The sequence below is a fragment of the Leopardus geoffroyi genome, chromosome E2 (assembly GCF_018350155.1).
Source record: "Leopardus geoffroyi isolate Oge1 chromosome E2, O.geoffroyi_Oge1_pat1.0, whole genome shotgun sequence".
Lineage (NCBI taxonomy): Eukaryota > Metazoa > Chordata > Mammalia > Carnivora > Felidae > Leopardus > Leopardus geoffroyi.
In genome coordinates this window covers 13244239-13267647 of record NC_059335.1, presented here as the reverse complement: position 1 = coordinate 13267647, position 23409 = coordinate 13244239, and the positions used below count along the sequence as shown (strand labels likewise).

Here is a 23409-nt window from a genome sequence, read left to right as displayed (position 1 = left end):
TTCCTCCCCTGTCGCGCGGCCCCTTTAAGCCCAGAGCCGGCCGGTCCTCAGTGGCTGCGCGCCGGCGAGTGTGTGTGTGTATGTGTGTGTGTGTGTGCGTGCGTGCGCGCGTGTGTGTGTGTGTGTGTGTGTGTGTGAGTGCGCGGGGAGGGGGCGGGCGCAGTGTCTCCATGGCGACGCGGCGGTGACGTCGCCGGCCGGGGGGCGTGGGCGTCCCGGCCCCGGAGTGCGATATTAACCCGGGAGGCGGCGGCGGGGAGGGGAGAGGCTCTGAGAGGCGAGGCCGGGTGAAGCGCCGAGGGCGGCCCGACGGGCGCGGGACGGGACGGGGCAGCGCGGGCGCCGGGAGCTGCGGCCCGGAGTCGGGGCGCCTAGCCCCGGGCCCCCCAGCATGAAGACCCCGGCGGACACAGGTGGGGGCGGGGGCAGCACGTGTGGGGGAGACTTGTTGCCCGGGGAAACCAGGCAGAGAAACTTTGGGGGGGGCTGAAGGGTTCCGGGGCAGCCGGAGTGATCCCCAGTTCTGGGGGGACCCCAAGCACTCGAGACCTGTTGCTTCTCGTGGCGCGAGCGAGGGGTGCTGCATGGGACCCCCAATTTCTGGGTCCGGGCGGAGTGGTGTGGGCGCTGCGAGTCCTGGTCCTCTCCCTACTGGACTCCGAGAGCTGGGTTCTCCCCCACTCCCGGGATCACGGGGGTGGCGGGGTCCCTCCCCGCCGCTCTGTCACGTTGCACTCTGGGGGCCGGGACGTGTGCGGGGCGTGGGGGGGGGGCTGTCCACGGGGCCCGCTATTCCCGGTTCTGCGCTGCCTGGTCCGGCCCATGACCTTCACCGCGGCGCGTGCCCCGCACCGGCTTAGAGGGGATACGGGATGGTTTCTAGAAGGAGGGCGTGATTGGGGAGCCCTGGATTCGGGGTCCGGGCTGCGCCGCCCCTCCCCCGCCCGTCTCCGCCGGCTCCTCGCTCCCCCGCCCGCGCCGAGTCGCAAAGTTCCAAAGCGCAGCCCGAACGTTCGAAAAAGGAACTTTTTGTTTCCGACCTTAGAACGCGCGGCTTTAAGGTGGCTCCGGGGAGACCTGGGTACCCTCCTCCCGCGCGGCCGGGGCCCCGGGGTGGAGGAGGGTGGGGAAGGTGGGGGGGACGCGGAGGCTCCCCCTTCGCCCCCCCTCCCTCATCCAGCTCTTCTCTTTCAACCGGCCGTCTTTTCCCTCCGCCCCCCTCTTCCCCGCCAACTTGCTCCTCCTTAAGGGGCCAAGGTTCCCCTCCCCCCCCTGTCGGCGGGCGGGGGGCAGCGGGATTAACCCCCCTCCCACTCGGACTTTCCCCCTCCCCTCCCCCGCCGCCCCCGGGCTCGCGCGGGCTGGACTTTGCGCCCGAGCGCGCTGGGGGGAGGGGTCCCAGCCGCCCCCTGCCCGTCTACCCCGTCGGAATCCGGCCCGGGGCGGGGACGGGGGAGGGGGAAGGGGGCCGGGCGCCGCTGTTCAAACTTGTTTCCTTCCCCCGGCGGCGGCCGCGGCTAGGGCTCCTGTGTGCGGGTGTGTGCCCCGACCGGCCCACCCACCCCGCCCCCCCGCTCGGCGGGTGGGGGCGGCTCTTAAAGGGCTCCGAGCCGGGCTCCGGCGCCTGGGGATTGGGGCCGAGGAGGGGGGCAGGGGGGTGGGGCAGGGGTGCGGAGTGCTGTAGGGTCAGTCACGTGCGTCCCACATACTCTCTGGCTCCCACAGGCTCCAGGGCTGCTGGGCCTTGGGGGCAGCAAGAGCCTCTTCTCGCCCGAGGAGGGGGCCTAGGCGCCCAGACAACCCCGCCTCGTCTTCCCTCCCTGCTACGGGCCTTTGCCTGGTGGGACCGGCTGGGCCGCTCCCCTAACCCTGTCTTGGGGCCGAGCCGCGTGTGGGTTCTCCGCCTGGGGGAAGGGGCGGGGGCCGGGAATGGCCTCCCGATCGGTCCATCGGTGCGTCTGTCCGTCTGCACGCCCCTCCATCCGATCCTCCATCCCGGCCCCTCTCCTCTCTGCCGCGGCTGTTTCCCACTTCCTGTTTTCTTCCCGGCTCTGGCGCCACCGAGGGCTGCCTGGAGTGTGGGGGAGGTGGCAGGGCCCCCCAGGAGGTCGGCGTGTTCTTCCTCTACCACCACCACTCCCTTCCGACCCCCATAGTCTCTTTAAAAAAAAGTTTGGCCAGTCATGTGAATTTGGGGGGTGCCCAGGAGTTATGCCCCCCACCCCCCCAGGTTTCCAGTCTGTCTAGGAGAATCCCTACCCCATCTCTGTGGGACCCAGGTGTGCCTTCTGGGTCCCTGCCATCCCAGCCCTTCCTGTCTGTCTGCTGCTAGCTCTCCACCCTGTCTCAGTGTCTTGAGCCCCTCTCTCAGTGTCAGCTGCTTGCTCCTTCTAGGACTGTCCCCCATGCTCCAGAGGTCCTCTCCCCCAAGCTTTCTTGGTGCAGGCCCGGTGGTTCCCTGTTTAAGCACGTGGACCCATACACAACACACACTCACACATGCTCCCCTTGCCCGTGCCTGGCTCCTGGCTCCAAGGCCTGGGGAACAGAGCCCCATTGAGACACCCTGACGTCACCCCCGCTCTTCTTCTCCCCCCAAAGCCAGGAACAGGCCCTCATGTATGCCATGTCCGAAGAGGAAAGCCTGGTAGGGGTGGTCCTGTGAGTGGGGAAGTCCCTGCCTGGGTTGGGATCCAGGGTCCTAGCCCCAGAGGGAGCTTGGTCAGGGAAGGGGGGGTTAACAAGGCAGCCTGGGACAGCCCCCGGAATGCAGCTTGAGGCCTTTCCAGAGCCCCCCACCTCCCTTCCGAGTTCCCTTTGTGTTGCATGTAGTCTCTCTCACTCCTCTTCTGCAAAGTTTATTTTTAGCCTCCTGCTCCCCCGCTCCCAGGACTGTCGCTGCACACACGTTGCCTGGTTACCGGGACAAGGAGGCTGGGGCGGGTGGGCTGGAAAGGGTGGCTTTAATTTGGGGGGAGGGTGAAAGTCAGTACACCCCCAACCCCAGACTAGTGTCTCAGGGGCTTTGCCCCCCACCCCCCCTTTTGGGTCTGAGAACCAGATTGGAGCTTAGGTAGGAGAAGCACGGAGCTCGGTGCTCTGAGTGGGGGGCAGGAGCATTTTGGAGGAGGTAGAGGGTACATGGAGCTAGTGATTTGGTCATTTGGGTTCTCAAGGGCCTCTGGCCCCTGAAGAAGACCCTGGGACCTGCCTTCTCCAGCAGGGTGAGGATAATGGGATGAACACCTGGATTCCTAAGAGAGGAATGGGGCTATGGATGCTGCGATCTAAGGAAGGCATTGTCAGGGGCTGTCACTTCTGAATGGAGCAGGGGCTGTTGTTGGTAAAGGACTCTGGGTCTGTGACCAGCTGGAGGTCGTATCCTTGGAGCCCTGAGGGGCTTGTTTGAGGCTGGGATTTCTGAATGGGGCAGGGACTATGAGGGGAATGCTGGCCATCCCATTCTACCCAAGGCCAGGGCTCAGGAAGCTGGGTCGCTGTGGGGGATAGACTCAGCTCTGGATTTAGAAGAGGTGGTCCCTGTGGGAGTAGGAACTGCTGAACCCCTGTGTCCCCAAGGGGAAGTATCCCCTGTTGGATTCCAGACTGCAGTGGTGTCTCTTTGAGGGAGGCTCAGCATTGCCCTGGGCCTGGTTCATACCTGCTTGAGCTGAGCCTTGAGCCGGGGCCAGGGGCCAGAGGCCAGAGGCTGACCAGTGCAGCCTGACTGTGACTTGGGACCCCGCCCATTTTAGTTGTCCACCTTGGCCTTCTCCCTCTGGTGGCACCAGGGCCCCTGCCCTGCCTTCCCCTCCTTCTCTTCTTCCCCTTCCCTCCTCCCACCCCTCCATTACCGGCTGCCTAGTGCTGAATTATTGATGGCCCCTGATTACCCGGGGGTTTGGGAAATGACAACAACCGCAGCCCCCCCCCATCGACCCCCCCAGGCTGCCCACCCCCTCCAGGGACCAGCCAGCCCACCACCAACCTCTACCCAAGGTTAATGCTGGGGGCGGGTAGGCAGGTGGGCAGGGAAGAAGCTGAGGATGAGAAGGCGGAAGGGGGAACGGGCTGTAGCATTGCTTGTTCAATCTGAGGGCCTGGGCTGGGGCCTTCCAGCCAGGTTGGGTCCATGTGCCTGGGTCTGGGGAGGGCAGTGCAGCACAGAGGGTCTAGGGCTCGTTGGGGGGGCGGGGGGGGGGGCAGACAGTCTGGGTTTCACTCTCCAGGGAAGACAGAAGCCTCTGTGTGTGCAAGCGCTGACCTCATCGTCAACCAGCCACCCCACCCCACTCCTCCTGGTCCTTTTAAGAAAAAAAAAAAAAAAAAAAAAAAAATCATCAGGTCCTGGGGTGGGAGTAGGGCTCTGATACGTTTTGGGAGGGAGACAGTGTTATGTTCCCAGGAGGGGACTGGAACTGTGGGGTGGGGTGGGGGAGGGGTATAACTGGCCCTGAATGGGAGTGTGGGGGTTGAGGGGGGGCTCGCCCCAACCCGCTGGCCACGTGTGCCCCTTCCTGCCCCTCCCCCACTGGCAGCCCTGCCCGCCGGCCTGGCTTGGTGCCTGGCCCCCTGGCACTGGCCCCGGGACCCGCCGCCGACGGTTTCCTGTTTCTCCCGGTGTCGCTGGAGCAGGCTCCAGCTTCCCTTCCCCCCGGCTCCCGTCTAGCCCCCTTACACACAGACACACACTGTCTCCCTCTAACCCAGGTCCTGACTTGGCGGAGGGGAGACGGATTTCCCCATGTTGAGGGTGGGGTGGGAGGGTGGACCCCGGGAGGGGACCTGGAGCCCTGGACTCTGTGTCCTGACCCGGGGCCACTCCCCTGCCTCCTGTCCTCAGGGTTTGCCTTCCCAGATTGGGCCTACAAGCCAGAGTCGTCCCCTGGCTCGAGGCAGATCCAGCTGTGGCACTTTATCCTGGAGCTGCTGCGGAAGGAGGAATACCAGGGTGTCATCGCCTGGCAGGGGGACTACGGGGAATTCGTCATCAAGGACCCTGATGAGGTGGCTCGGCTCTGGGGCGTCCGCAAGTGCAAGCCCCAGATGAATTATGACAAGCTGAGCCGGGCCCTGCGGTGAGGAGGGCAGAGACCCCTGAGCAGACATGGATAGCCCCCGCTAGTTGGGGAACCCGTAACCCATGGGAATAGACTTTGGGTTTGATCCTTTGCCAAATCATAGCTGTGTGACCTTGGGCAAGTCTTAATCCTTCTCTGAGCCCATCTGTCGTGTAGAGGTGTCCTGCGGAGAGAATGCAGTCCTGGTTGTGGCGTCTAGTTTGGCCCCAAGCCTGAGGGGAGAGCTAGTTTTCATTCCTTCCGGGCACTTGATTTCTCTCGGGTGGCCCAGGTTTCTTGGTCCCCCTTTGTGAGCAGCATGTAACGCATGTCAAGGAATGGGGTCTAGACTCTGGTCCCATTGACTGATCATTCGATGGGTTTCTACATCCACAGCTATTATTACAACAAACGCATTCTGCACAAGACCAAGGGGAAACGGTTCACCTACAAGTTCAACTTCAACAAACTGGTGCTGGTTAATTACCCTTTCATCGATGTGGGGCTGGCTGGTGAGTAATGGGGCTGGCGGGCATGGGTTCAGAAGAAGCAGAGGGTCTGTGTGTATGTCCAGGCTGGGCCAAGGGCCTTGACACCACATCTCCCCTCTTCTGCCAGGGGGTGCGGTGCCCCAGAGCGCCCCACCAGTGCCATCGGGTGGCAGCCACTTCCGCTTCCCTCCCTCAACGCCCTCCGAGGTGCTGTCCCCCACCGAGGACCCCCGCTCACCACCGGCCTGCTCTTCATCCTCATCTTCCCTCTTCTCGGCTGTGGTGGCCCGACGCCTGGGTCGAGGCTCAGTCAGTGACTGTAGCGATGGCACGTCAGAGCTGGAAGAGCCACTGGGAGAGGACCCCCGGGCCCGACCGCCAGGCCCTCCAGAGCTGGGTGCCTTCCGTGGGCCCCCACTGGCACGCCTGCCCCATGACCCTGGCGTCTTCCGAGTCTACCCCCGGCCCCGGGGTGGCCCTGAGCCCCTGAGCCCCTTCCCTGTGTCGCCTCTGGCCGGGCCTGGCTCCCTACTGCCGCCTCAGCTCTCACCAGCTCTGCCCATGACGCCCACTCACCTGGCCTATACTCCCTCACCCACGCTGAGCCCTATGTACCCCAGTGGTGGTGGGGGCCCCAGTGGCTCAGGAGGAGGCTCCCACTTCTCCTTTAGCCCTGAGGACATGAAACGGTACCTGCAGGCCCATACCCAAAGCGTCTACAACTACCACCTCAGTCCCCGCGCCTTCCTGCACTACCCTGGGCTGGTGGTGCCCCAGCCCCAGCGCCCTGACAAGTGCCCGCTGCCGCCCATGGCACCGGAGACCCCACCGGTCCCCTCCTCAGCCTCGTCCTCCTCTTCCTCCTCCTCTTCCCCATTCAAGTTTAAGCTCCAGCCACCCCCGCTGGGACGCCGGCAGCGGGCAGCTGGGGAGAAGGCTCCAGCGGGTGCTGACAAGAGTGGTGGCATTGGCATTGGCGGCGGCTCAGGCGGGCTGGCGGAGGGGGCGGGGGCGCTGGCCCCACCGCCACCACCACCACAGATCAAGGTGGAGCCCATCTCGGAAGGCGAGTCTGAGGAAGTGGAGGTGACTGACATCAGCGATGAGGATGAGGAAGATGGGGAGGTGTTCAAGACCCCTCGTGCCCCACCTGCGCCCCCCAAGCCCGAGCCCGGCGAGACACCTGGGGCAGCCCAGTGCATGCCCCTCAAGCTGCGCTTTAAGCGGCGCTGGAGTGAAGACTGTCGCCTGGAGGGGGGTGGGGGCCCCACTGGGGGCTTGGAGGATGAGGGTGAGGACAAGAAGGTGCGGGGGGAGGGGCCTGGGGAGGCCGGGGGGCCCCTCACCCCAAGGCGAGTGAGCTCTGACCTCCAGCACGCTACAGCCCAGCTCTCTCTGGAGCATCGAGATTCCTGAGGGCTGTGGGCAGGGGGCCCTGTTCCCCCCACCTCCCATGCTTCTTTTGCTGCCTTAACCCCCCCCCCCCCCCCCCCCAAGCCCTGGAGGTAAGGACAGCTCTCTGGTGTCTTCCCTGCCTCCTCCCCTTTCCTGCCCCATGTTTTGTATAAAACTTTTAATTTCTTTTTTTTAATGGTGAGGGTGGGTGGGTGTCCAGGGCTGGGGGCTTTCCCCTATCTGTGGGTTTCTAAGCTCCAGGCAAAGTGGTGGGGGGGGGGTAGGGTGGGGGGAGTTGAGGGGGCCACCTCCATTCTGGGGAATTTATATTTGAACTGAGGCTCCAGCCTCAATGCCCAGGAACGTTTTTTATTACAATCGCTTAGGAAGTAAAAGCCTTGTCTCCCTCCCTGTTCTCTGCCTCCTGTTCCTGTCCCTCTCCACTCTCGTCCATCCTCAGTCCTGATCCTGCCTTCCCTGCCCCTCCAGGGGCCCTGAGTGCCTGGGTTTCTCATACCCCACAGGGTTGCAGCAGGGGAGGGAGGGACATTTTATGATGAACCAAAAATTCCATGTTGGGGGGGTGGGGGGCAGAGGAGGGGGAGGGGTGCCGCCCATAGGCCACAAATCTCTACAAGTGCCTGCTATCCCTCTCCCACTCCTCCCCCCTCATTCCAGCACTGGTCCAACCCCTTCACCCCCAGCTGCTCCTAGGACTAGCCCATAGGCAGGCGGGTGGGGGGGGGGTGGGAAGGGGGTGCCCTGAAACCAAACTGGAAGCCCCCTCAGCCTCCTAGCTGGGGCCCCTGGGGTGGGGGTCTGTGGTCAAGCCTTATTCTGTATTGGGGACAGTGGGTGGGGGGGGGGAAGGGAAGTTGGGGGGCTGCTGGAGAATGTATTCAAAACAATAAAACTTTGGACCTTTGGATGTGGTGATCTGTCCTGGGTGTTGGGTACAACAACTAAAAGGTCACATACAGCCTTTGTTTGATTCTGAAAGACAGGAACCTAGATTGGCTCTCCAACGTGTCTATGGCCAGAAGGTCTAACCCTATCTGAATGGGTCAAATCGAGGCCTGGAAAATGATCTGACCTCAGGGGCATATAACCCCCAGGACCTGATGATAAACGTCTCAGGCCTACTCTTGCCCTCTGACAGCTCCCCTATTCTGTGGGGATCCACTTATCCTTTGAAGCGCTTTAGATTCCACCACCCTATTGTCCTTGCTTTTCTGATCACCTGAAACGCCTTTCCTTTCTGGTTCTGTGTATTCCCCTGTCGGTGTCCCCATGGCCTGGAAGGGGACTTTGGCAACAGGCCTGCAACAACTCTCGAAATGCAGACCTTGCAAGGTACCTCAGCGGTCTCTGTCAAAGCAAGGGAACATCCCCTGCCAGCGAGTTAAGGGACAGGCTTAATCCTGGTTGTTACTGATCAACGACGTGCTATGTACCAGGTACCTAATACCTAGTTAGCTGCAGTGCTTTATTTCTAACACCCAGCAATGTGGGGGCAAGCAGTTCAGTTAAATGACTTGCCCAAGGCCCTAACCCCGGCCAGGACTTTAAACGAGGTCTGTTTCTGAAGCCTGTGTTCTTTCAACAACTCCTTTTCCTCAGGCCAGGACAGTTGGATCTAGACAAAGGTTTCAATCATAGGATCTGAAAGGTGAGCTCCTAAAGCTAGAAGTTCAGGCTGGAGAGCTTGATTCAGGGATGAAAGAGCCAGGAGAAGGAATCCAAGCCGAAAGGGTCCTTAGAGACTGCCCAACCCCTACAGTGCAGGTGAGGTGCCTGAGGCCCAGAGAGAGGAAGGAGTTTCCCCAAGGCCACACAGCTAAGAAATGAGGTGGGAATTGAGGGCTCAGGCCTGTTGGACTGGCTTCATGGAGAAACCCCACCCTGTGCAACTCTGAGGGGGAAGGAACTGGCAACTCTTATCTACTCAGGCTTCACCCTCATTTCCTGCCAGCCCAGGGTGGGTGGTCCCAGATGATGTCGATTGGCAGTGAAGAGAAGATCCAGGGCTGGGGTACTGGCAGGAAACCCAGGCTCCCTTGGCAGCCTGTGGGCAACTGCTCCCTCTCCTGGGTGATGTAAGTCACTCCCTGGGGTGGGGGCCACTGGGCTATTTCTGGAAGTTGGGATGAGGCATGTCTCCTGGCAACATAGATGCAACTGAGTTGCTGGTGGTGGTGGTGTGATGGAGAAAGGGGGGTGTTATCACTGCGGGGAGGGGGGGGGAAGGACCCAGACGAGTGTCTCAGTTCGATTTCAGTGCCTTCAGAACACCAGGTCCAATATGGATTAAGAAGTGCTCGGCTTTAGAACTGCTCTCTAGGTCAGACTTGTTGCCCCCATTTCTGACCTAGTGGGGTGTCACAGGTGGAATTTAGTTTTGTAAACTCCAGCAGCTCCGCCAGTCTTTAATGACCCACCCAAATCTAGAAATCTATTCAATTTCTGCAAGACCACACCCTCGATGTCTTCCACATCCCAGTTGAAAGCCCTTTGTCGATCTCACAATTTTTCATCAATTAATTCATCCTTCAGAGACTCTCTTCAAGCCTATAATCCCCAGACCCAGAACCCCCCCCCCCGCCCCCGGCGCCCGATTCTCCTTCCTGGTGCTTCTTAAACATTGCTCACCCCTTCGGGTCCCTCAGTCTGGAGTAGTTTCTTGGCATCCCACAGACCTTTTAAAGACACCTCAAGTCCCCTGACTTCTCCACTGGTCCCCAGTAAGACCCCTTCACTTCACAGACTCCCCTGGACACCTCCGGACACCACAGGCCCCTCATAGACACAGACAATCTGCCCTAGCACCCCTCAACAAACGTTCTCACCCCTGCAAACATCTTGTTAAAATTCCCTCAGACGGTCGCCCTCAGACTCCCACCGACCCCAATCCCCTCCTGTCGGTTGCCCACGCGCCGTCCACTGCGCATGTCCTATGAATTCTGGCAGTTAAGTAATCGCCGCCATCCCGCCCTGCTCCGCTGTCCTTTTGGGCCTTGTTGGTCCAGTGTAGGATTTCCCAGGCTTGGGGCTTGCTTGATTCAGATTTTTGCTTTTCATCTTTCGAGCTGCCGTCAGAGGGCAGCAACCACCATTTGGCTGAAAAACTACGACTCCCAGACTCTGAACTGTTCGTAATGCAGTTGCATTCATTGAAAAGGGAGCGGAAGTATGTCCGCGCTTTGCCTTCTGGTTAATGTAGTCCGAGAAGGCCTGAGCGATACTGTCTGCTCTGTGCCCGCTGAGAACTGCAGTTAGATCGAGTGGATGAAAGTTTCTTCAGGCTTTAGAAAGGGCAGGACAGTTAGTATGAACACTGGCTCAGATTAAAGTGAAGGTCTACAGACTCCATTTCCCATTATTCTACGAGGCAGGAGGGCTGAAGATGATTTCATTCTAGTTCCAAGTATTTCCGGGACACACACACACACACACACACACACCCTCACATGAACTCCGTTTCCCAGCGTCCTTTGGGGATAGAGTCCTCCCGGGTATTTATTAGATAAATAGGGCGACATAGTCCGTGCACAAAACTTGAGGCTACTCCTAACAGTCGGCTTCCTTGATTCCTTGATTTGGGCCCTCCTGGATCCTGTACTCTTGGGAAGCAGGAGAACGCAAAAGGCTGAAAGAGGGTTCAAATCAGAAGTTCTTTTTTCACCTCTTTTAATTCTCCTCTCAGCCTATTGGTGCAACCCACGTTGGTAGAAAAAGCTAGATTGTATCTGAAGGCTATTGTTCTGAGAGACCACTAGGAACTTTGTTTCCCAAGTCGTTTGCGGGGGATTTTTCCTCCCTGATTAGTGGAAACTTGGAATTTGGAATGTTTGGGCTCCCATTTTCCCGCAGCCCCTGATAGACGTCGTCACTTTCTTGGGACCTGGGGGAGGGGAAGGAGGCGTAGAACACTCTACAGTCTCCCGGGGGGATTGATGTCTTTCACCTTCGGCTCTCGCTTTCCCAAAAGTACGGGCTGGACTCCACTTCCCAGCAAGCCTCTGCAGTCTTATCTCACAAAGGGTCAGGATCCTAACTGGACTATTCCCCAGCATGCTTCGGGTTCCTCGTAGATCCCTCCCGCTCAGTCAAACGGGGAGGCTGCCTTGAACTTCATTTCCCAGAAGACACAAAGTTCACTGTAGCAACTACTCTGAAGCCTTGGTGTTGACTACATTTCCCGGTAGGGACTGCGGCATAGCGTAGGAGATGCAGAGGAACGCCGTACCTATTTTATTTCCTAGTCTGTCTCCATAATTGCAGTGTCCACTTGGGGCTTAGGTGGTACCTGGGACTCCATTTCCCGGCGTGCTTTGGAAGTCGCGTTACACCTGCAATGCGGTGAGGGCGTGGCGACGACTCCATTTCCCGGCTTGCTTCACGGTCCGGTATCTGCGGATGCACCGGCGCAGACTCTATTTCCCACCGTGCACTTGGCACGGATCGGCATACACGGCCAATAGACTAAATAAGCGTCTGGACTCCATTTCCCGGCGTGCATCGGCCTACAAAGCTCACTGAAAGAGTGGCTGCGACTACATTTTTGAAGCACATTTAGGGCTCACAGTTGCTGCAATGGAGTGAGTGTGTGAGTGTGCGACTCTGACTCCGCTTCCCAATGTGCTTCAGAGTCCGCAGTCGACACAGTTGGCTGACTTATTGCCCAGGACTCTTTCCTGACGTGCAGCGCGATCCGTCATCCCCCGCGGTGGGCTCTGAGGCCTTTGCAGACTCCATTTCCCGGCGTGCCTCGCGGCTCTCTGTGCGGACCGAGGGTGGCGACGGCGGCGCGTAGGGCAGGCGGACTGCATCTCCCGACGTGCCCCGCGGCGGGCGCTGGGCCGGAGCCGGAGCCCGAGCGGCGCGGCCTGGAAGAGGCCAGAGCCCGGGGAGGCGGCGGCGGCGGCGGCGGGGGCAGCCCGGGCAGCCCGAGCCCCGTGGCCTGGGCCTGCGCTCGGCGCCATGAGCGGCGGCGGGCCTTCAGGAGGCGGCCCTGGGGGCTCGGGCCGGGCGCGGACCAGCTCGTTCGCGGAGCCAGGCGGCGGAGGCGGTGGTGGCGGCGGCGGCCCCGGGGGCTCGGCCTCCGGTCCGGGCGGCAGCGGCGGTGGGAAGGCGTCAGTCGGAGCCATGGGTGGGGGCGTGGGGGCCTCGAGCTCCGGGGGTGGCCCCAGCGGCAGCGGCGGAGGAGGCAGCGGCGGCCCCGGTGCGGGCACTAGCTTCCCGCCGCCCGGAGTGAAGCTGGGCCGTGAGTATTAGCGGCGTCCGTGGAGGGTGGAGATCAAGGTTCCCGAAGCCCTTCAAACGTCGATCAGCTTCTTCCATCTGCCCAGATAGGAGGTCCAGCTCCCTGTGCTTCCAAAGATGGGATTTGAGCGCTCCCCTTCCCAGAGAAAGGGATTTGAGGGGTTACCATCAATTGGAGTTTAGGGCTGGATATTAGGATTAGATTAGTGGTCCTCAAGGAAACAGGGGTCGCAGGTCTCTGTTCTTCTAGTACTGAGATGTTGGGTCCCTGAGCCTTAAAAACAGGAATCTGATGTTGCCATCCATTAGACAACAGGATCAGGAGTCATCCTCGCCTGCAAATGGGGCTAAAGGGGTATTGTTCCCAAAAAGAAGATCACCGTCACCCCAAAAAGGGGATCGAATTTGCTCCCCTTTAGACGATGGGGGTTTGGAGTGAATATCACATAGGAATGGATTTGAGGTTACTGTGTCCCCGGAAGGATAGGGCCAGGGCTTCCCAAACTGGTACCCAGGCAGTCTTTCCTTTTAAAATGCAAGACCTGTTACCATCATTTGTCCATAACAGATAGAACTGTACCCCCAATGGTGGAAATTAATAGTTGGTGGTTCTTAGAAATGAGGACAGACTGGGAATCAGTATACCCTGCCAAACAAGCCCATAGGCACTGTTCTTCCAAAATCTTGGCTTGGGGTGCCTGGCTGGTTCAGTTTGTAGAGTATGCGACTCTTGTTCTTGGTGTCATGGATTCGAGCCCCACGTTGGGGGTAGAATTTACTTAAAAACAAAACAGAACAAAAAAAACTTGCTCGGTAAGTCTCCTTCCACAAAAAATGGAACAGTGTCAGAGAGGGTCACAGTTCCCCATTGAATATGGATCTAAGGTTCTACCCTTATCATTGTTCTGAGGTATGGTGTCACTAGCTCTGGAAGAACAGCCACATAGGATCATCTTCCTCCAAAAGAAGGTGTCAGTGCCCCTCAAAACAAATTTGGCTCATCAGTGACCCCTTTTCTTTGGGAAATTGATGAAAAGTTCACCAAAGAAAAGAGGTCACTATTCCCTAAGAATGCCACAAAACTTTGCTGCTGTTCAGAGAATGGAATTGGAAATTACAGCTTTCTTTCAAAGGACTGAGGCTGGGATGGCCCCTTGTTAATGGAGGCCAGGTTCATCAGTCTCACGACTTAGTACTTGTCCATTGGGGACCACCCAAATACAGGAAGGGGTCTGGAACTCTGGACCACACAGATGAGGAGGCCAGGTCAGCGCCTTTTCTGACTCCAGAGTAGTTGGGGAAGGGCTTATTGTGAAAGTCATGACCTTGTCACTCATACCTGGAGGAGTCCTTTCTGCCACTAAAAAATAGTGGTGGTTATCAGCTCTAGCAAGGAGGACTTAGTGGTCACTGTCCCTCAAGCTGTGAGAAAGGCCAGTGCTTTCCTAAAGTAGAAGTGCCTCGGGGTCACTGCTCTGGTAAGTGGGAGAGGTTAGGTCAGGCTTTTCCCAGTCAGGAGTGGGGCCAGCAGGCAGGAAGCTCAGAGTGGATACAGTCATCATCTGAGAGTATGAGGATGCCCTCAGACCAAGCGGGACCAGTGATTTGCTGCTCACTAGAGGTAGAAATTCTGGGTTATCAATCCTTGAACAGCAAGAAGTTTAAGTGTCAGTGTCTTCCCACCCAGAGAAGCAGCAGGATTTAGGGTTCCCTGAAGGGAAGAGGAGAAAGGGCACCCAGAGGCATCCAGCAGCCACCTTTGCTCAAAGACAGAGAAGAGACAAAGGCCCCCAGTGAGCATCCTATAGAGATTCGCCTCCCTCCCCACAGCCCTGTGATTGGGTGGTGGCAAGAGGGGGAAGGTCAGTGGATGTGTGTCCCCTTTGTTCCCCAGGTGACAGCGGGAAGGTGACCACAGTGGTAGCGACTCTAGGCCAAGGCCCAGAGCGATCCCAGGAGGTGGCTTACACAGACATCAAAGTGATTGGCAATGGCTCGTTTGGGGTCGTGTACCAGGCACGGCTGGCTGAGACCAGGGAACTGGTGGCCATCAAGAAGGTTCTTCAGGACAAGAGGTTCAAGGTAGCTTGGGGCAAATGGGGACAAGGAGGTGTGACCAGGCATAATGGGTGAGAGCACCCTAGTGAGGGTGCTGGATTTGGGTTTTCACGGGATCTGAACACGAGCCAGAAGAGAAAGGAGTGGAAAAGTGTGTGGAAGATGGGAGTGTGGGTTCCAAGAGAGCCCAGAGCTGATGTTGGGCTTTTGCTCTGGGTGAAGTGCTTTGTTAGGTGAGTTGTTATTTAATTCACATGAAGGTTCTCTGAGGGTGGACACTGGTGTCTTATCCTCATTCTAAGACCGAGACTCAGATAAGAGAATTGACTTGAGAGCAAGACTAGCCTCTGGCTTGTCTGATTCCGAAGCCTTCCACCTTACCCGCTAAGTTACGCTTCTGCCCAGAGGAGAAAGGAAGCTGGTAGAGGGTGATGAGTGTGTTTGTGAAGGTCGTGCTCTGACCCAGGTGCTTGGCAAGTGCAGGATGAAATCCAGACTGTACTCTGCTCACCAAACCATGTGCCTTGGTGTGGGCATCTGTCCCCCTGAGGACAGATGTGCCCTGTAACCTAGTGGAGGTCCAGGGAACCAAAAGGAGATGGAAGAGGTAGAAGTCGAGGGACAGTTGGTGTTGCAAGGACTGGCATTTTGGAGCTTAGGCTGGCCTGGATATAAACGAACTGAGCCTAGGCTGGGAGCGAACCAGGTCAGGGACTGGGTCTTGGCAGTGAGAACCCTTGGGCAGGAGGAGCTCCAGGGTGTGGGCCAGAATTTGATTAGCGTGGAGTCCCAGAAGTGCGAGGGATCTGAGGGTAGGAATTCTGAGGCCAGAACTCAGGGGAACAGAGAATAGGGAAGAGACTGAGGCTCTGGGAAGATGGAAGTCTGGAGTCTGGGACTTAAGATCCAAGTCAGGGTTCAAGGGCCCAGATGCCTCCAGGGGAGGCAATAGAGAGGAGTGGGGACCAGGGTGAACTGGGTGGCCAGTACTTGTCTGTTGGCACTCGGGCCTTGTGTGGCCATATCATCTGATTTTTCAAGACAAGCAGGAAAAGTGGATTCATACATGGAGACCCCTGATTTTCAAATGTTAGCAACGCATTGGGAATTTTTGAACAGTGGGCTGAAGAAAGCTGATCTGTAGGTTGGGTTTAGTCCATAGGCCTTCAGCTTGTGGGGGAGGGAAATGGGTAGTGGTAAGGAATTAGGGTCTGTGCTAGAGGGGCCCTGGAGCTGGGACGCAAGGAGTAGCCACCTGGCTCTGTTGGCAGGAGTAGAGGAGCAGGGCTGTGGTGAGGGGTGCCAGGGAGGGGAGGCGGGGAGAGTCGGCTGTTGTCTCAGGCACTTTCCTTTTGCTCCCAAGAACCGAGAGCTGCAGATTATGCGTAAGCTGGACCACTGCAATATTGTGAGGCTGAGATACTTTTTCTACTCCAGTGGGGAGAAGGTGAGGCCTTGCCCATGCGGGGGAGTCTTCCACCTTGACTCCACCCGTGTTCCTGCCTGCCTTTCTCGTGACTGCCAGTCCTTCCCCCGTTATCCCCCACAAGCCTCCCCCCCCGCCCCCCCCCCCCCCCCCCCCCGCTCTTTCCTCACAGTGCCTCACACCTCTCCTTTGCTCTCTGCAGAAAGACGAGCTTTATCTAAATCTGGTGCTGGAATACGTGCCCGAGACAGTGTACCGGGTGGCCCGCCATTTCACCAAGGCCAAGTTGACCATCCCTATCATCTATGTCAAGGTGGGCAGGCGGGCAGGCTGCTGGGACCCAGGCCTACAAAGCCAGGGGCTCTGGATCCTCCTGCCTTCTGTGGGTTCCTTCTTCCTCCCAACTTTATGTTGGTCTCTGCAGGCTGTGTGTTCCCTGCTCTTGACTCCATAACCACCATAGACAGAGCTTGCCAAGTGCAGGGCAAGCCAACCTGAGGCCTGACCGAATCAGGGAGGCAGGCTGACTGGGGTCTGAGGAAGACTGCACGGTACCTGCTCGGGTCCACCCTGGGAGCCCAGTGGCACCAGTATTGTTGATGGAGTTAGAATTGGGGCGGGGACCGAGAATGTGAAGGGAGAGATGATGAAGTCAGAGTCCTGGCCTGCAGAGGCCCCTCCCTGGCAGAGGGGAGTGGGAAGGAGGCAGGAGGAAGGTTGCTGTCCACAGAACCTGGGTTCATTCCCCAGGGCCTGGTGCTGTGCCCCGGGTGTTAGTCTCTTTCAGGAGGTGTTTGAGTGAATGGGTGAACGAATGAATGAATGAATGAGCCTAGGGATGATGTGGAGAACAGAGGCCGGAGCAGCTTTCTTTTTTTTTAATTTTTTAATTTTTTAATTACTATTTTTTTAACGTTTATGTATTTTTGAGAGAGAGACAGAGAGAGAGACAGAGTGTGAGCCAGGGAGGGGCAGAGAGAGAGGGAGACACAGAATCCGAAGTAGGCTCAGGCTCTGAGCTGTCAGCACAGAGCCTGGCGCGGGGCTTGAACCCACGAACTGTGAGATCATGACCTGAGCCGAAGTCAGACGCTTAACCGACTGAGCCACCCAGGCACCCCCGGAGCAGCCTTCTGCACTGGGAGGAGGTGGGTGGGTTCAGGTTGGCTGAAGATCCTCCTGCTAGCTTTAAGAACCCTGGGCCTCGGTGAGCTACAGAGCTCTATCAGGGGTTGCTGCTGGGGGACTGCGCCTCCCAGGAGGGGAGTCCTCTGGTTTGGTGAATCCCTACTGTGGCTACCTGTGTGCTGAACCCAGTGCAGTTCCAGAGGCCTAACTGACTGAGACCCAGGCTTTGTTCCTGAAGAGCTCTCAGTTTAGTGGAGTAGATAGCTGTCGTTACAAAGAACTATAAAACTACTAGCAACTGCCATAGTAGAAGGAACACAGGGAATTCTGGAAACAGGAGGCCCCCGGCCCTGCCTGCTTTGGGGGTGAGAAGGATCAAGGAAAGCTTCTGGGAGATCATTAGGTGCAGGGTGAGGAAGCGGCATCTCTAGCCAAGGGCAGTGGGAATGGAGGAGGGGGGCCCAGGAAGCCGGCCTGAGCAGTTGCTATGTGCTGGGCACTGGCCTGGGTCCTGGGGGACACAGCAGCAATGAACACACAAAGATCCCTGCTCTCTTGGCACTTACGTTCTAGCCAGTGGGAGGGAGAGTGGCAGGAAAATCCAGCTGGAGGGAGGCGAGCCCGTGGGTGGTTTTGACTGGCAGCTGAAGGAAGCCGAGCCCTTCCTATAGCCAGTGGTTTTGGAGCTGAGTGACTGGCTCCCGCAAGGCCTTCCTTGTGTGTGTGTGTGTGTGTGTGTGTGTGTGTGTGTGTGTGTGTGTGTGTGTTTATCAGGCTTTTGCTGAGGTGTGTGACTGAGGCAGTATTCTCAAGGTGCGGGGCAATGCCAGCCCTGAGGGGGTCTGTCGCAAATGCCCCATCCCGAACTTACTGAATCAGAAACTGGGAGGGGGCCCCAGAGGTCCCTGTTTTAACAAGCCCTCTAAGTGGGCCTGGGGCAGAGTAAGGTTTGAGGACCCAGGGGCAGTGGAAGAGTTTATGAGTCAACTGGAGAGGTGCTTGGGAGGGCTCTTGAGGCCAAGAGGGTGGAGCGCTGGCAAGTTCCATGGGCAGCCCTGGGCCACAGTTGTGCTGTCCCTTGCCTGTCCCAGGTGTACATGTACCAGCTCTTCCGGAGCTTGGCTTACATCCACTCCCAGGGCGTGTGTCACCGCGACATCAAGCCCCAGAACCTGCTGGTGGACCCTGACACTGCTGTCCTCAAGCTCTGTGATTTTGGCAGGTAGGTCTGACCTGGGGTGCGCTGGGTGGCCGAAGGGGCGAGGAGGGACCCCAACCCTGGCCTTGCGTTTACTCCCACCCATCTCGTCCCACAGCGCAAAGCAGTTGGTCCGGGGGGAGCCCAACGTCTCCTACATCTGCTCTCGCTACTACCGGGCCCCGGAGCTGATCTTCGGAGCCACTGATTACACCTCGTCCATTGGTCAGACTTCCCGGAGGGTGGGGGTGGGCCATGGCAGTCATGGCAGTTTTTGAGTTCTTTCTGTGTGCTGTCTGCCAAGCTCGGCGATAAAAGCTTAACGTGTGTTCTTTCATCCAGTCCTCACAAACTTTGGAGGGCGATGCTGCCGTATGCTCGGTTCACAGATGAGCAGTCTGAGGCTGAGAGCGGGGAGGCCGCCTGCCTGCATTCGCACTGCTGGGGTTGGGCAGGGCTGGGCTTTGAAAGCTGACCTGACTCCAGAGTCCATGTGGGCTCTGGAGCCTCCCAGTCAGCCCTCTTTTCTCGCCTTGGGGGGGAGGGGCTGACAGTGACCTTGGGGGAATCAGTGGCTCTCTACCGCGAGGGTGTGACTTGCTCACAGGGCCTCGTGTCTTTCCCCATTGGTGGGGATGGCAGCACTACCTTCCAGGCAAGAGGCGGGGGCATGAAAGGGTTTGGAGAGAACACTCATCAGCAGTGTGGAGAAACTGAATGGTCCTTAGGTGTGAACTTGTGCCTTGGGGGTCAAGTACAGACCAGGGAGGGGGGCAAGACTCCCAGGTTGCAGCTGTTCCTGTGGGCAGGATAAAGGCTAGGCCTGGAAATTAAGGCTTTATCTTCCCGAGGCCCAAAGAACACAGATGCCTGTTCTAGGTATGTTGGGCCATCTGGAGGCCAGAGGTAGAGAAGGGGCTTACTGGGGTCACCGAGGGGAGAGAGGCAATTAAGGCTGGAAACACTTAGATTGGAGAGTGAAGCACAGTCAGTCAGACCTGGAGGTTCAACATCAGGCTCCGGCGTTCCTAAACTGTAGGACCTTGAGCAGGGTGCTGCTTCTCAGGGCTGAGAAAATGGGCTCCTGGCACCCTCGGGGTGACTGTGGGGGGGGATCGAAGCACTTGTGAGGAGATGGGTGGAGGAGCCCTGACCCTCCCCCATTCCCCCTTCAGATGTGTGGTCAGCTGGCTGCGTGCTGGCTGAGCTCCTCCTGGGCCAGCCCATCTTCCCCGGGGACAGTGGGGTAGACCAGCTGGTGGAGATCATCAAGGTGAGGGCACGGCACAGTGTGGGTGGGGGGGGGGAGGGGGTGGCTAAGGGAGAGGGGCTTTGGCTCAGACCCCTCCTTTTCTCTGCAGGTGCTGGGAACACCAACCCGGGAACAGATCCGAGAGATGAACCCCAACTACACGGAGTTCAAGTTTCCCCAGATTAAAGCTCACCCCTGGACAAAGGTGGGGAAGGGCTAGGGGCTCAGGCAGCATGGCTGAGGTCCCCTTTGGAGGCCAGCTGGCCTGGGGACCTGGCTATAGAGTCAGGGCTTGGGAGTGGGTTAGTAACTCATCCCATTTCCAATTTTATGGCATCTCCCATACTCGAGAAGGTGAGGATCGACGGTAAGTTCGACAGTGCCATTTTTCTGGTGGGGAAACAGGCTCCCAGCAGGGCCCGTCCAGTGATGGGACCTGGGGGAGCTGCTCACCCGAAAGAAGGTGACTGCCCCTCAGTGGTGGTGCCTCAGTTAGAAAGTGGGTGTGCGGGACCCAGTCACGTTTGCTGCAGGCCCCGTAGCAGCACGATGCTGGCTAACCCACTGCTGGGGCATTTCACCCTGGTGACTTCTGTCCCCTCCCCCTAAGGTGTTCAAATCTCGAACGCCGCCGGAGGCCATCGCGCTCTGCTCTAGCCTGCTGGAGTACACGCCGTCCTCAAGGCTGTCCCCTCTGGAAGCCTGCGCCCACAGCTTCTTTGATGAACTGCGATGTCACGGAACCCAGCTTCCCAACAACCGCCCGCTTCCCCCCCTCTTCAATTTCAGTCCTGGTGGTGAGGGCACAGCCTGGGATCTGGGGAACTGGAGGGGCAGGCAGAGAATGTGGGGGAGTGCTTGGTGTTACAGACAGGAGTGGGGCGCTGAGGGTGGGCTACAGGAAGGGTCTGGGGGCTCAGGAGATGCCTCCAAGACAGGAGACTTGACCCTGCTTAACCCATGCCTTGTGATCACGTGTGCGAGGCTCCCTCTGGTTTTTCACTTAAAGCATTCAGTGGCTACACCCTTGCCAAGCGCTGGGTCCCTACCTGGTGCCCCCTCCTAACCCTGACCCTGTCTCCCAGTGCCCTGCCTCCTGACTGGGCATGTCCATTCCTGTCCCTAGAACTCTCCATCCAACCATCTCTCAACGCCATTCTCATCCCTCCTCACTTGAGGTCCCCAGCGGGCACTGCCACCCTCACTCCATCCTCACAAGGTAAGTCAGGGGCCATCTGTGGCAGATGAAAGCCTTTCTCAGCCTGGGAGGCGGGCCTGTTCCCACAGCCCCAGAGTTTCCTGCACATGTGTGGAAACTGTTGACACTTTGATCGTATACGCCTTGATGGTCACCTTTGTAGGCTATTCTCATCTATATCTGTGTTTAAGTGCTAACTGGAAAGCCAAAGACAAACGTTTGGCATGCACACACAAACAAAAAGTTAAATTTGTTGTCCACGTTTAAAAATTGAGGCCACTGCATGTACAAATTCAGATTTCCTGTCTCTCTTGGGGAAGAAAATCTGACTGGGCAGTGCGGGCCTGCCTTTCCTCGGGGCGGTGCTGTCAGCGGGGCCAAGTTCCAGCTGCCCTCTTTTATGTGGGGCTTGGCTCTCTCGAGTCCGTCCGTGACCAACCTGGCCCTTTGGCATTTGAGCATGCAACCCTGGACCCAAAGTGGCAGCTGTGTGTTTCCGATGTAGCATCCCCCACCGAGTTCCTGCTCTTGGAGGGATGGAGGTCTGCAAGGCAAAGGGTAACTGTCTGCTTCTTCCTCCCCCTCAGCTTTAAGTGAGGCTCAGACCGGCTCGGAATGGCAGTCGACCGACGCCACAGCTCCCCTCACTAACTCTTCCTGAGGGCCCCACCAACTACCCTTCCATCTGGGAGCCTCCAGTGGGGCTGGGAAGGGGGACCATAGCCCATCAAGCTCCTGACCTGGCTGGGCCCCTAGACTAGAGGGCAGAGGTAAATGAGTCCCTGTCCCTACCTCCAGTCCCTCCCTCACCAGCCTCACCCTATGGTGGGCTTTTTAAGAGGATTTTAACTGGTTGTGGGGAGGGAAGAGAAGGAAGGACAGGGGGTTGGAGGCATGAGGACCTCCTGCCCCCTCGGCCCCCTCCCCTCCTCCCAGGCCTACACTCCTCCAACCCCCTTCCCCTCCTGTGTCCCTTGTAAATAGAACCAGACCATCCCGTCTACTCCTCCTCCCTTCCCTGCTCCTCCTTCCCCCTCGGGTGTAAATAGATTGTTATAATTTTTTTCTTAAAGAAAACGTCGATTCACACCGTCCAACCTGGCCCGTCCCCCTTCTACAGCTGTCCCCCCTCCTGTCCTCTGCCCCTAAGGTCTCCTCCCTCCTCTCCCAACCCTGGAGGGCTGGGGGTGGGTGGGTGGGGGAGCTCCTGATGTCTTAGTTTCCACAGTAAGGTTTGCCTGTGTACAGACCTCCGTTCAATAAATTATTGGCATGAAAACCTGCTTCCTGTCTGGCTGCCTTGTTTCCACAGAGGTGAGGGTGATGCCTGAGGGGCTGTTCTGGGACAGGACCTCTCAGGCAGGGGAACAGGGCTGAGTGAACCCACCACGCTGGGCTGTTGGAGGCTTGAGTCCCGGCCCTGCCTCACAGGCCCAGCTTTCCTGTGCCTCAGCTCCCCTCTGCACATGTGACAAACTGAGTCTGGCTTATCCACTGCAGAGGCCTGGTGGGAGCCTGCCTCATGGACCCAGCACTGATGTGGAGGGAAGCAGGCACTGTCATCCCCAGGCGACAGTTGAAAGAATGGGATCAGAGGTCAAGGCCACAGAGTGGAAGTGGCGGAGTCGAGACTTTGAACAAATGGCTCTATGTCTCATAGCCTAAGCTACATGCTGTTTCACAGGGACACTGAATGATGAGGGGTCACTCAGGCCAAAACAGCCTAGATGTAGACCCTTAGTGGGCACAGACGGGCAGAGTAGCTGTCCTCAAGCCCTAACAGATCTCCAAGCTTTCGTTTCTGTTTTAAAGAGGGCACATAGCCGGCCCATACCTAGGGATGCCGGGAAGCGACAAGCCTGGGAAGGCTGGCACAGAGAACTTGGTTTCTTTCCCTCCTCCCCTTCCATGAAAACATGGTGGGGCCACGGGCAGAGGGAAATGGCCACTCCTCCATGTGGTGCCAATGATATGTGAGAGCAGGAGGCCTCAAAAGTGGAAGGAGGAGCAACTGACACGTCCTCCACTGGACTTTACTTGTGAAGAAAAAAGGAAGTTTTTTTTCTTGGTTACTGTGTAATCTCTACGCCCACCGGGGAGCTTGAACTTACGACCCTGAGATCAAGAGTTGCGTGCTCTACCGACTGAGCCCCAAAAGGGAAGGGGTTTTGAACATGTCCCAAAGAGTTCAGGGACTGTTCCTGTGGCATCTGAACTCTCCAGTTTGTTTGGGCCAGCCCCACGGGCACCTGTAAACTATTCAGAACAATCCTTGGCCTTTCCTGCTCAAGACCCTCTGGATATCACATTGTTTGTAAGATAAATGCATCTAGCAAGGAGACCACAGCAGGACAGAAGGGCTGGTCTGGGCAAGGGGCACTCCCGGGGCCCCCCTACCTCCCTACTGCTCACATCTGTTCAGCCGTGAGGTCAGTGAGGATGTGCCTCACCCTCCTCCCACTCCCATGGCCTCGGCCCTGGTCTGGCCCCATCCTTTCCCCTTAGACCATCTTCAGCCAACCCCCTGCCCGACCCTGATGCCGGGGAGCCCTAAGGCCCACTTTTGACCGTCCCCGCTACCCCAACTTAGTCTGACTTTCACAGCCTTCCCAGGTCCAGGCCTCCCCACCTGAGCACTTTGGTCTGTAGAGGCCTGGTGGGAGCCTGCCCCAGGAACCGGCCATAAATCATCTATTCCTGTTTAGGGAGGGAAGGACTGCCACTCTAGGTAGACTTCAAAAAGGTTGGGGATCCCTTTGTGTTCCTAGGGCCTCTGATCTTTCAAGGCCTCACCAAACCCCAACTGCTCGGTGGCACTGGCTCACCTCTCCTCCAGATGTAGCAAATCCCCTGAACATCCCTACCCCTGCACCGGTTTCAAACGTCGCACTCGCTCAACGGTACTGGTTACAGACGTGGGCTGAAGGCACCACCCGGATTC

General features: G+C 58.2%; 2 protein-coding genes across 2 annotated transcripts; both read left to right on the top strand.

Moving 5' to 3' along the window:
- The first annotated feature begins 231 nt into the window (after positions 1-231).
- Positions 232-7869, top strand: ERF (ETS2 repressor factor). The gene is made up of 4 exons (XM_045442196.1): positions 232-413; positions 4844-5078; positions 5457-5572; positions 5679-7869. Exons 1-4 carry the CDS (start codon positions 392-394, stop codon positions 6965-6967), a joined length of 1662 nt encoding a protein of 553 aa, XP_045298152.1. The 5' UTR covers positions 232-391; the 3' UTR covers positions 6968-7869.
- Positions 7870-11793: 3924 nt separating this feature from the next.
- On the top strand, positions 11794-21751 carry GSK3A (glycogen synthase kinase 3 alpha). The gene is made up of 11 exons (XM_045442192.1): positions 11794-12209; positions 14103-14290; positions 15630-15713; positions 15895-16005; positions 17912-18042; positions 18137-18243; positions 19194-19291; positions 19380-19475; positions 19881-20067; positions 20397-20489; positions 21056-21751. The coding sequence occupies exons 1-11, from the start codon at positions 11927-11929 to the stop codon at positions 21127-21129; spliced, it is 1452 nt and encodes a 483-aa protein (XP_045298148.1). The 5' UTR covers positions 11794-11926; the 3' UTR covers positions 21130-21751.
- Positions 21752-23409: the final 1658 nt, after the last annotated feature.

Excerpts from the sequence above, each read along its gene's own strand:
- ERF (XM_045442196.1), top strand. The coding sequence starts at position 392 with ATGAAGACCCCGGCGGACACAG. Across the intron at positions 5,079-5,456 it reads AAGCTGAGCCGGGCCCTGCG|CTATTATTACAACAAACGCA; the intron begins GTGAGGAGGGCA and ends CTACATCCACAG. Across the intron at positions 5,573-5,678 it reads CATCGATGTGGGGCTGGCTG|GGGGTGCGGTGCCCCAGAGC; the intron begins GTGAGTAATGGG and ends CTCTTCTGCCAG.
- GSK3A (XM_045442192.1), top strand. The coding sequence starts at position 11,927 with ATGAGCGGCGGCGGGCCTTCAGGAGGCGGCCCTGGGGGCTCGGGCCGG. Across the intron at positions 14,291-15,629 it reads TTCAGGACAAGAGGTTCAAG|AACCGAGAGCTGCAGATTAT; the intron begins GTAGCTTGGGGC and ends TTTGCTCCCAAG. Across the intron at positions 19,476-19,880 it reads AAGCTCACCCCTGGACAAAG|GTGTTCAAATCTCGAACGCC; the intron begins GTGGGGAAGGGC and ends CCTCCCCCTAAG.